Here is a 12,259-nt window from a genome sequence, read left to right on the forward strand (position 1 = left end):
AAGCAATAAAGCAGGTTTGCAGGTGTCTAGCTTTCTCTCCCCCCTCTGTCTTCCCTTCCTCTCTCCATTTATCTCTGTTCTATCCAACAACGACGACATCAATAACAACAGCAATAATAACTACAATAAAAGGCAACAAAAGGGAAAATAAATAAATATAAAAATAAAACCCTCCCACTTTTTTATGCCTCCTTAAATAATATAGTTCAATTATTATGTGATAATTTTGTTTATGAAAGATATCATAGTATAGATATTCTTTGTGTTTTACTTTATTTTTAGATGCCAGTTTTTTCCTCTTTAAATATATATTTTTAAAATATTTATTTGTTAGGGCAGAGAGAAAATGAGAGGGAAGGAGGTGATAGAGAGGGATCTTTTGCTTGCATGTCTAAGTGAAAAAATATGCAACAAAGGGAAACTTTTTAGTTACTTAGGATGAAGAAAATGAGTACATAATCAAGTATATAATCAAGAACTGAATCAAAATGCAAAACTATAAGTTCACTGATGAACTTGAAAATTCTACACATTTTTGGTTTTAATGTTTTGTTTTTAAGTTTATAGGAAGATTTTTCAGTCTTGCTTCAGAAATAATGCTTTTGCCTCAGTGGGTTCATTTCCCTATGGTGCGTTTGGATTGTGAAGATTTAAAGACAGGCCTTACAAACAAAGCAAAAGCCTTTGCAAACATATTATTAAATTACATTGCTTCCAAACATAGAAAAGAAAATGAAAGGTAAGTAGAATCAGTTACCAAACTTAGAAATATAGATCTAAAAGAAATATTTTTAATGATAACTCTTACTAAAAATCACAAGATTAAAATATTACAATTTATAGCTTTTTCACTGTAACTGCCTTCTAAAGGAGATACCTTTGTTATCCCATTGGTCTGGTTTTTCTTGATTGATACTGTTTGAGACTAATTTTAAGGCAACTTTGGATTACAGAGTGAAGTAAAGCAATGCTTGTTATATAAGCTGTGTGGTAATGTTTCTATAGAAACTTTGAATCATATTGGTAAACTCTGGAGTGATAACTTTCACCACTATGTACCCAATACCATCTTCATTCCTTCCCATAATAAGTAATATAATACACTATAATACAATATGTGTATATATATTAAAATTTTTAAATTTATTGGATAGAGATAGCCAGAAATTGAAAGAAGAGGGGGTGAAAAAGAGGTAAAGAGACAAAGAGACACTTGCAACACTGCTTCACCACTGCAAGCTTTCCCTGCAAGTGGGGACTAAGGGCTTGGATGGGGTCCTTAAACATTGTAATGTGTGATCAACCAAGTGTGTGCCATCATTCAGCCCCCTTTAAAATTTTTTAAAAAATATTTATTTTCCCTTTTGTTGCCCTTGTTTTTCATTATTGTTGTAGTTATTGTTGTTGTTACTGATGTCGTCATTTGTTAGGACAGAGAGAAATGGAGAAAGAAGGGGAAGACAGAGAGGAGAGAAAGATAGACACCTGTATACCTACTTCACTACTTGTGAAGCTACTGCCCTCCAGGTGGGGAGCCAGGGGCTCAATCCGGATCCTTATTCCGATCTTGCGCATTGCGCCAGGTGCGCTTAACCCACTACGCTACCGCCTGATTCCCTCAGCTCCATTTTTTAAAAAAAATTTTATTTATTTATTATTCATTCCCTTTTGTTGCCCTTGTTTTATTGTTGTAGTTGTTATTGATGTTGTCGTTGTTGGTTAGGGCAGGGAGAAATGGAGAGAGGAGGGGAAGACAGAGGGGGAGAGAAAGATAGACACCTGCAAACCTGCTTCACCACTTGTGAAGTGATGCCCCTACAGGTGGGGAGTCGGGGGCTTGAACTAGGATCCTTATGCTGGTCCTTGCACTTTGTGCCACCTGCGCTTAACCTGCTACTCTATTGCCCGACTCCCCAGCCCCATTTTTTAAAATTTTATTTTATTTTAAACCAGAGCACTGCTCAGGTGTGGGGAATTGAACCTGGGACTTTGGAGCCTCAGGCATAACCATTATGCTGTTTCTTCCATCCTTGAATGTAGACTTTATGAAGGAAGGACTTGCTATATGCTAAAGTTTATATTTAAAATAACTTACCTCTTTTTTTATATTTATTTTGGATAGAAACAGAGATCAATTGGGAGTGAAGGGGGAAATAAAGACACCTGCAGCAATACTTTACCACTTGTGAAGCTTCCCTCCTTGCAGATGGGGATTGGGGGCTTGAACACAGGCCCTTGTGCACTGTAATATGCGCTCTGCTCAGTGTGTGCTGCCACCCAGCTCCTGACTTAGCTCTTTTACACTTAATTTTTGCATGTTTTTTATTGATGTTTCTTTCTGGTAATGGTATGGTAATAAAAATATTGCAAAATAGGAAAGTTATGAGTATACCTTTAGTTAAATATGCCTGTAGGATTGTTTTCTGCTTATGGCTACTATCTCCACAAGATATGCTAATAATAATAATTAAACTAATGATTATACTAACAATTATAGTTACCAGTAAATGTGTATGTTTATATGTGCTAGACCCTTTCCATACATTATTATTTTAATTCTATTTAATGTCATTTTTATTAGTGATTTAATAATGGTTTACAAGATTACAGGGGTATATTGCAACAATCTAGCAAGATGGATGTTAATAATTTTATTTTATTTTTTTACTTCCTTTAAAGGTTTTTTAAATTTATTTTTTGTTGTTGTTTTAATATCACCACTTGTGAAACATCCCCCATACAGGTGGGAAGCCAGGGACTTGAACCCAGATCCTTGCCTGGTCTTTGCATGTAGTACTATGTGTGCTTAACCAGGTGTGCCACTGCCCAGCACCCCCCAATTCTTTTTTTGGGTGCAGAAAGTGGGAGTTCTGGCTTCTGTAATTGTTTTTCTGCTGGTCATGGACATTGGAAAGTCTATCCATATCCTCAGCCTGTTTCTCTTTCTCTGGTGGGGTAGAGGTCTGGAGAGGTGAGGTTCCAGTAAGCACTGGTGAGGTCATCTGCACAGGGAAGTCAAGATAGAATCATAGTAGCATCTGCAGCTTGGTGGCTGAAAGGCAGTAAGGTATTAAGCAGGACAAACAGTTTAATAAACAGGAATCATAAAGTAGGCATAGAGCAGATGACAGTAGGGACCTTAGGTTGGAAGGAAACTAAGAAGTCTACTTTAGGTGTATGTTCCTAGGAACCTATATCTTATTAATCTTTGCTTGAACTTGATAACTAACATGAAGGTGACCTAAAAATATTATCTGGGAAGATGGTGTCAGAGTTGAGAATAGAACTAGTGAGCAGGATTAGGGCAAAGAGTAGCTCTCAAACTTGAAGAAAATATATAAATGCAATTGTTTACCACAACAATTAAACCTAGGGCCCATATTTATTCATATTTAGCACTAGAGCTTGTATAGTCTCTGAGTTCCTCTCAGACTGAGCTCACAGTTCCTGGTCACAGCTGGAAACATTCTTGTCTGCACTCATATCAGAACCAGTCTTGAGTGGCAGGGTTGGATGACCCAAACTCCCTTCAGAGAATGGGGCAGTCCCTACCATTGCTAGTTCATAGTGATGGTACAGTCTTGAAGAAGCCCACAAAAGGGCTTACACTGATGTTCCCAATGGATGTGACTAGTAATTGTAGAGAGAGGGATTTATTAGAAGTCTAGATTCATATTATCTATGGTAGAATCCAAGGATTTCCTGTCTAGGACTCTGGGTGACGGAGTGACCTCATAGTGGCCAAATAGGCCACCATTAAGTGATCCACTCTCCCGCCCTTACCCAGCGTTTATAGTTCTTTCTTTATCTGACAAGCTTTGACTTTCTTCTAGTTATTAAAACATTGAGTGCCATTTATTGTATCCAAACTGGTATTATATTTATGGGGTCTAGCCTCAACTTAGGAGGAAACAGACCTAGGATTTTATTTATTTTATTTTATTTTATTTTATTTTAATTTTTTAAAAATTTCTCTATTGGGGGATTAATGTTTTACAGTAAATGTACTAGTTTGTACATGCATAACATCACCCAGTTTTCCACATAACAATACAACTCCCACTAGGTCTTCTGCCATCCTGTTTCAGGACCTGAACCCTCCCTCCTAATCACTCCAAAGTCTTTTACTTTGATGCAATACACCAGCTCCAGTCCAAGTTCTGCTTAGTGTTTTCTCTTCTGATCTTATTTTTCAACTTCTGCGTATGAGTGAGATTATCCCATATTCATCCTTCTGTTTCTGACTTATCTCACTTAACATGATTCCTTCAAGCCCCATCCAAGATGGGCTGAAAACAGTGAAATCATCATTTTTAATAGCTGAGTAATAGTAATATTCCATTGAGTATATATACCACAACCTGCTAATCAACTCATCTGTTGCTGGATACCTGGGTTGCTTCATAGACCTAGGATTTAGTAGGGTCTTAGTTAGCCTCAAGTTTTTCTGTATTTACTTGTTTGACGATTCTAATAGAGGCTGTCATGTGGACAATAATTTCCCTTTACTTAATATATAATTTTTTTAAATTTATTTTTTATTTAAGAAAGGATAAATTAACAAAACCATAGGATAGGAGGGGTACAACTCCACACAATTCCCACCACCCAATCTCCATATCCCAGCCCCTCCCCTGATAGCTTTCCCATTCTCTATCCCTCTGGGAGCATGGACCCATGGTCATTGTGGGTTGCAGAAGGTGGAAGGTCTGGCTTCTGTAATTGCTTCCCCGCTGAACATGGACGTTGACTGGTCAGTTCGTACTCCCAGTCTGCCTCTCTCTTTCCATATTAGGGTGTGTCTCTGGGGAAGTGGAGCTCCAGGACACATTGGTGGGGTCTTTAGTCCAGGGAAGCCTGGCCGGCATCCTGATGACATCTGGAACCTGGTGACTGAAAAGAGAGTTAACATACAAAGCCAAACAAATTGTTGAGCAATCATGGACACAAAGGTTGGAATAATGGAGACGAAGTGTTGGGGGGGGTTACTCACTGCAAACTCTAGTGTACTTCTGGTTCCAGGTATATATTTTGCAGTAGTTTATGGATATGTGTGAACATATGCTCTCTCTCACCTGGTCTATATCTAGGTTTTGTAGGGGCTGTGAGGTGGCACACCTGGTTGAGTGCATATGTTACAATGCACAAGGACCTGGGTTCAAGCCTCAGTCCCCAACTATAGGGGGAAAGCTTCACAAGTGGTGAAAAAGTGCTACAGGTGTCTTAATTATATTAATTATATATTAATTATATTATATAATATATTAATTGTATTAATATTATATATTAATATAATTAATTAATATTATAATTATATTATATTAATATTATATTAATATAATAAATTAATATTATAATTATATTGTATTAATAATATATTAATATAATTAATTAATATTATAATTATAGCATACTAATATTATATATTAATATAATTAATTAATATTATAATTATATTATATTAATATTAAATATTAAATAGCGTAGGAGCCAGAACAGAGCCCTGGGGGAGGCCACTTGAAACAAGTCTCCATCTGCTAGTTCTTTGTCTCTCTTCCTCTTATTTCCTCCTCCTTCTCAATTTCTGGCTGTATCAATCCAAATAAAGATATTAAAAAAATTTAAAAAAAATTGGGGGCTGATCGGTAGCGCAGTGGGTTAAGTGCATGTGGCACAAAGTGCAGGGACTGGCATAAAGATCCCGGCTCAAGCCCCCGGCTCCCCACCTGCAGGGGAGTCGCTTCACAGATGGTGAAGCAGGTCTGCAGGTATCTATCTTTCTCTTCCTCTCTCTGTCTTTCCCTCTTCTCTCATTTTTCTCTGTCCTATCCAACAATGAATGACATCAACAACAACAGTAATAACCACAGTAATAACAATAATAACAGTAATAACAATAATAACAATAATAACAGTAATAACCACAACAAGGCTACAACAACAAGGGCAACAAAAGGGGGAAAAATGGCCTCCAAGAGCAGTGGATTCATGTTGCAGGCACTTCTTCTAGCGTTTGCCCTTCTTCTGTAGCCAGTCAACAGCGTCAGGTTGAGCCTGATGTAAAGTTTTGAGACCTCCTTTGAATCTGGAGAGGTGGCAGTCGTTGACTATGTGGGTCATAGTCTGTCTGTAGCCGCAGGGGCAGTTCGGGTCGTCTCTGGCTCCCCAGCGATGGAACATAGCGGTGCACCGGCCATGGCCTGTTCGATAGTGATTGAGGAGGGCCCAATCATAACGTGCTAGGTCAAAGCTGGGTTGATGCTTGCAGGGGTCTGTGATGAGGTGTTTGTTCTTTACCTCAGCTGACTGTCAACTCTGTTTCCAAGAGTCTGGAACAGAGAAGTTCAGTGTAGGCGTAGGGGACCAGATTGGATGACGAGATGTCAAGCGTTGGACAGGGTGGGCGAAGATATCCGCGTATATTGGCAGGTCCGGTTGAGTGTAGACGCGGGAAATGAACTTAGATGATGCCGCATCCCGACGAATATCTGGTGGGGCGATGTTGCTAAGAACTGGCAGCCATGCAACCGGGGTGGAACGGATGGTTCCAGAAATTATCCTCATGGAGGAATATAATTTGGAATCGACCAAGTGGATATGGGGGCTACGGAACCATACTGGGGCACAGTATTCTGCAGTGGAATAGCATAATGCCAGAGATGATGATCGTAGTGTGGAAGCGCTCGCACCCCATGAGGAGCTGGCCAGTCTTGCAATGATGTTATTCCTCACGCCCACCTTTGCTGCAGTTTTTATGAGATGTTTGTGAAATGACAGAGTGCGATCGAGAGTAACGCCAATATAGACTGGCTGGGCTTCATGCCGGATTCTCGTATCGTCAAGCTGCACATTAAGCTCGCGCAAGGCATGGTGTAGATGGAAAACAGATGATACCGTTTTTGCAGTGCTAGGAATTAGTCGCCATTTTTTACAGTAATCAGATATCAGAGACATGTCTTTCGTGTTTCCTTGAGGATGTCAAACTTGGATGCCCGAGTTGCACAGCAGATGTCATCGGCGTAGATGAACTTCCTTGAAGAATTTTCTGGAAGGTCATTGATGTAAATATTAAATAGCGTAGGAGCCAGAACAGAGCCCTGGGGGAGGCCACTTGAAACAAGTCTCCATCTGCTAGACTTGTCACCCAGATGCACCCGGAATCTTCTGTTTTGGAGAAGAAACGATATAGTGTTGGCCACCCATGGAGGCAGGCATCTTGAGATCTTGACTAGGAGACCACGGTGCCAGACCGTGTCATAGGCTGCTGTGAGATCAACAAAGACAGCACCCGTCTTTAAATTCTTCTGGAATCCATTTTCAATGTAAGTTGAGAGGGCCAGGACTTGTTCGCAGGTAGATCTTCCTGGGCGGAAACCAGCTTGGGCGGGTGATAGGAATTTCTCTGTAAGAGGAGAAATACGTGACAGAAGCAGCCTCTCAAGGAGTTTGTAACACATGGAGAGGAGAGAAATTGGTCTATAGCTGGCGGCCAGTGTTGGGTCTTTCTTTGGTTTCAAAACTGCTATTATCTTCGCACGATGCCAAATTTTGGGTATAGATTCGGATTCCAAGATGTGGGACAGGAATGTAGTGAGCCACTTCTTTGCTGCGGGGCCCAAGTTAAGAATGAGTTCTGGGGTGATGTTATCATAGCCAGCAGCTGTTCCCGGTTTAACCCTCTTCTAAGCGTCTTCCAGTTCAGACAGTGTAAAGGGAGAGAGTTTTGGAGATGGACAAGATAAACGGAAGTGGGATGACCACTCATGGGAAATTTCTCTTTTCCAGACTGGGTCGATCTTAGCACGTCCAACTTGAGTTAGGTGACTGGCCACTGAGTTTGGAGATACGGGAGGATGGGAGACGGGAGGGGGTTGGCTACTGGCACCCAGACTATGAAGAAGATTCCAGGCCTTCCTTCTTGAGTGGGTGAAGTTCAGACTTTCCGTGAGTTGTTGCCAGCGGGCTTGGCGTGCTGCATCTAGGGAGACAATGAGATGGTCAGCCACATCTGGGTCTCCCGACTCATCATACTGCTTTAGTAGTTGCTCGCATTCAGCATCAAGACAAGGCGTATAGTTAGCACATCTCCCACGAGGAATAGCTTGGGAAGCTGCTTTGAAGATGGCTTGGCGGAAGCGCCTGTAGGAATCTTCAGAGGGGATAGAGTTAATTGGAGTTGCAGGAATATATTTGTTGGTAAGATTACTGAACAGACGCCAGTTTGCAGGCACTGATCCCCAGCAATAACCCTGGAGGCAAAAAAATTATATTAGTGATTTAATATTTATTTATGAAATTATAAGATAAAGGGTTGTAATTTCACAATTTTCCCACCACCAGAGTACTATGTCCCTGTTCCCTCCATTGAAAACTGTAGTAGTACTTCCAAAATCACAGATAGGGGTTGACAGTTATTTCTATAACTATCTGTATGTATTTATGATATATAGTTTTTGCCAGTATATCTCTTGGCCAATTAAATAGTAATAACTTCACTTTATAGACTATCCCTGGTCCTCTTCACCCCTCCCCTTCTTTCCCAGAGTCCTTTGCTTTGGTGCATCCAGTCCAAGTTTTACTTGTGTTTTCCCTTTCTGTACTTGTTTGTTAAATTACACCTATGAGTGAGATCATCTGCCACTAATTCTTCTCTTTTTGACTTATCTTACTGAACCTGATTCCTTCAAGTTCCGTCCAAGATGGGACAGAGGATGACTTCATGATTTTTAATAGTTGCATAGTATTCCATCATACATATCTATCCCTTTTTATCCAGTCATCTGTGGATGAGCATTTAAGTTGTTGCCTAATTTTGGATACTGGGAATGAACATGGGAGTGCATATATACTGAAAATGTTAATTTTATAGACATTACAGATTGGTATGCGTATACTGATGTATAGCAGATGTTATACTTAAATATTTTAAGATGTCTTGGTAAATGAACCAATTATTTTCAGAATATCACAGTTCCTATTAGTAATCACTAGAAATATTCATTGGATATTATATATCACTACTTGCCATGCATATAGTAAAGAAGAGTGTTATGTTAGTATTTGCAGTGAATTTGAAACAATTAAAGAGCATGCACTGAGAGTCCCAGAGACAACAGAAGAGATGATGGAGCTAATAGCTTATATAGAAAAGGCACGGACTACAGGAATTCAAACATTGGCTTTGCGGATCATGGTAAGAAATTTTAAGATTTATTTATTTATTTATTTAAGAGAGAGGGAGAGTAAGTACTCAGCTCTGGACTATGGAGGTGCTGAATACTGAACCTGGAGCTTCTTGGACCTCAGGCAAGCAAATACTGTGCTCCATCACACTAAACTATCTCCCTGGCCCAAGGTAAAAAATATTTCCATGGGGGTCGGGCTAGGTAGCACAGCTGGTTAAGCGCACATGGCGCAAAGTGCAGGGAGTGGCACAAGGGTTAGGGTTAGGGTTCCCGGCTCCCCACCTGCAGGGGAGTCGCTTCACAGGCAGTGAAGCAGGTCTGCAGGTGTCTATCTTTCTCTCCCCCTCTGTCTTCCCCTCCTCTCTCCATTTCTGTGTCTATCTAACAATGACGATGTCAATAACAACAACAACAATAATAACTACAACAATGATGAAAACAACTAGGGCAACAAAATGGGAAAAAATGGCCTCCAGGAGCAGTGGATTCGTAGTGCAGGCACCGAGCCCCAGCAATAACCCTGGAGGCAAACAAAACAAAACATATATATATATAAATATATATAATAATATATTATATATAAATATATATGTACATATATTCATTTACAAAATTTAAAATGCTTTTTGAAACTGTGAAATGTGGTGAACATATTGAAAATATTAGTAAATGTATAAAACATATAGTTAAACGAGTAGTTACAGGGTGAGCACTTGTATTGTCCCCATCTAGTTTAAGAAATAGGATATTACCAAGCACAGTATTTTCCTATTAAGTAATTAATTAATTAACTAATTAATTTTTGTGCCTCCAGGGTTATTGCTGGGGCACGGTGCCTGCACCACAAATCCGCTGCTTCTGGAGGCTGTTTTTTCCCCTATTTGTTTTATCGTTGTTGTGGTTATTGTTATTGATGTCATTGTAGTTTGGTAGGACAGAGAAATCGAGGGAGGATGGGAAGACAGAGAGGGGGAGAGAAAGACACCTGCAGACCTGCTTCACCACTTGTGAAGCTACCCTCCTGCAGGTGGGAGCTGTGGGCTCTGACCAGGATCCTTATTCCAGTCCTTGCTCTTCGCGCCACGTGAGCTCAATCCGCTGTGCTACCGCCAGACCCCCTATTTTCCTCTTAAGCCCCTGCAGCTTAGTATTTCTTGTAGGACTGGTTTGGTGGTAGTAAACTCCTTTAATTGCTACTTGTCTGAAAAGATTTTCATTGTTCCTTCAAACCTGATTGAAAATCTGACAGGATAGAGTATTCTTGGATGAGTTTTTTTTTTTTTTTTCCATTCAAAACTTTGAGTATATCCTGCCAGTCCTTTCTAGGCATTAGAGGTTCTGTTGAGAAATAAGCTGATTCTTATCTTATGGGAGTACCTTTATAAGCTCTCTCTCTAATTGCTTTTAATATTCTGTGTTTGATAATTTTTACTTTAATTATTATGTATCTTAGTGAGCTTAAGTCTGGATTTCTCTTCTTTCTTTTCTTTTTCTTCTTTCCTTCCCCTTCCCCCTCCTTTTTCTTCTCCTCCTTCTCCTCCTTCTCCTCCTTCTCCTCCTTCTCCTTCTCCTTCTCCTTCTCCTTCTCCTTCTCCTTCTCCTTCTCCTTCTCCTTCTCCTTCTTCTTCTTCTCCTTCTCTTTACCAGAGCACTGCTCAGCTCTGGCTGTGGTAGTGTGGGGGATTGAGCCTGGGACTAAAGAGTCTCAGGCATGAGAGTCTCTTTGCATAACTATTATGCTATCTACCTTGCCCTGGATTTATTTTTCTTGATGTTCTTGACTTTATTGGGACTGGATTGCTCATCTCTTTAATTTTGGGAAATTATGAACATACATATATATATTTACCAGAGCACTATTCAGCTCTGGTTTATGGTAGTGCGTAAGATTGACTTTGGAGCCTCAGGCATGAGAGTTGGTTTGCATAATTATTATGCTATCTACCCTTATCTAATATTTCTTCAAATAAGGATCCTGTTCTTTCCTTTCCCTAAAAGAATTCTGTTTCTTTCTCTCCTTCTGCCCCCCCATGTGAATGTAGTTTTTCTTAACTGTGTTCCATAACTCTATCATATTATCTTAATTTGTCTTAGCTCCTTTTACTTGATTTTTTGGATGGCTTCATCTACTCTATCCTCCAGCTCACAACTCTGATCTTTGTCCTCTGTCTTTCTTTTAGTGTTCCCTTCTACTGTTGCCCTTGAACATTAGCCATTTTTAAGTGTATAGTGTAGGGAGGTACTTAGTACATTATTGATAAATGTCCTTTCTTTCATTTTGTAATTTATTTGAACACTATAATGGTGTTTTAAAATGTTTTCTGGGGAGTCAGGCGGTAGCGCAGTGGGTTAAGCGCAGGTGGCAAACCACAAGGACTGGCATAAGGATCTCGGTTTGAGTCCCCAGCTCCCCACCTGCAGGGGAGTCGCTTCACAGGCGGTGAAGCAGGTCTGCAGGTGTCTATCTTTCTCTCACCCTTTCTGTCTTCTCCTCCTTTTTACATTTCTCTCTGTCCTATACAACAATGACGACATCAATAACTACAACAATAAAATAACAAGGGCAACAAAAGGGAATAAATAAATATTAAAAAATTTAAAATAAAAATGTTTTCTGTTTACTTTATTATTATTTTTAATAAATCCTTTTTAAATTTTAATACTTATTTATGTTCCCTTTTGTTGCCCTTGTTTTTCATTGTTGTTGTAGTTATTGTTTTTATTGATGTCATTGTTGTTAGATAGGAAAGAGAGAAATAGAGGAGGGGAAGACAGAGGGAGAGAGAAAGACAGACACCTGCAGACCTGCTTCACTGCTTGTGAAGTGACTCCCCTGCAGGTGGGGAGCCAGGGGTCTGAACCAGGATCCTTATGCTGGTCCTTGTGCTTTGCGCCACGAGTGCTTAATCTGCTGTGCTACTGCCTGACTCCCTTCTGTTTATCTTATTAATAGATACCACTGCTCAGTTCTGGCATATGGTGGTACTGAGGATTAAACCATGCACCTCTGTAGACTCTGGCCCTTTTAATGGTGCTTGATGAACAGAAATTCTTAATTGTAATGTAGTCAGACT

The 12,259-nt window shown here is 39.8% G+C and overlaps 1 protein-coding gene across 1 annotated transcript in view; it reads left to right on the forward strand.

Moving 5' to 3' along the window:
- Positions 1–12,259, forward strand: part of DNAH12 (dynein axonemal heavy chain 12) — a 273,128-nt gene that overhangs the window by 49,394 nt on the left and 211,475 nt on the right. Inside the window, exons 12-13 of the mRNA XM_060203068.1 lie at positions 561–739; positions 9,058–9,193. Coding sequence (XP_060059051.1) covers positions 561–739; positions 9,058–9,193 — 315 coding nt within the window. The remainder of the gene's footprint in view (positions 1–560; positions 740–9,057; positions 9,194–12,259) is intronic.

This window comes from Erinaceus europaeus, chromosome 12 (genome assembly GCF_950295315.1).
Source record: "Erinaceus europaeus chromosome 12, mEriEur2.1, whole genome shotgun sequence".
NCBI lineage: Eukaryota > Metazoa > Chordata > Mammalia > Eulipotyphla > Erinaceidae > Erinaceus > Erinaceus europaeus.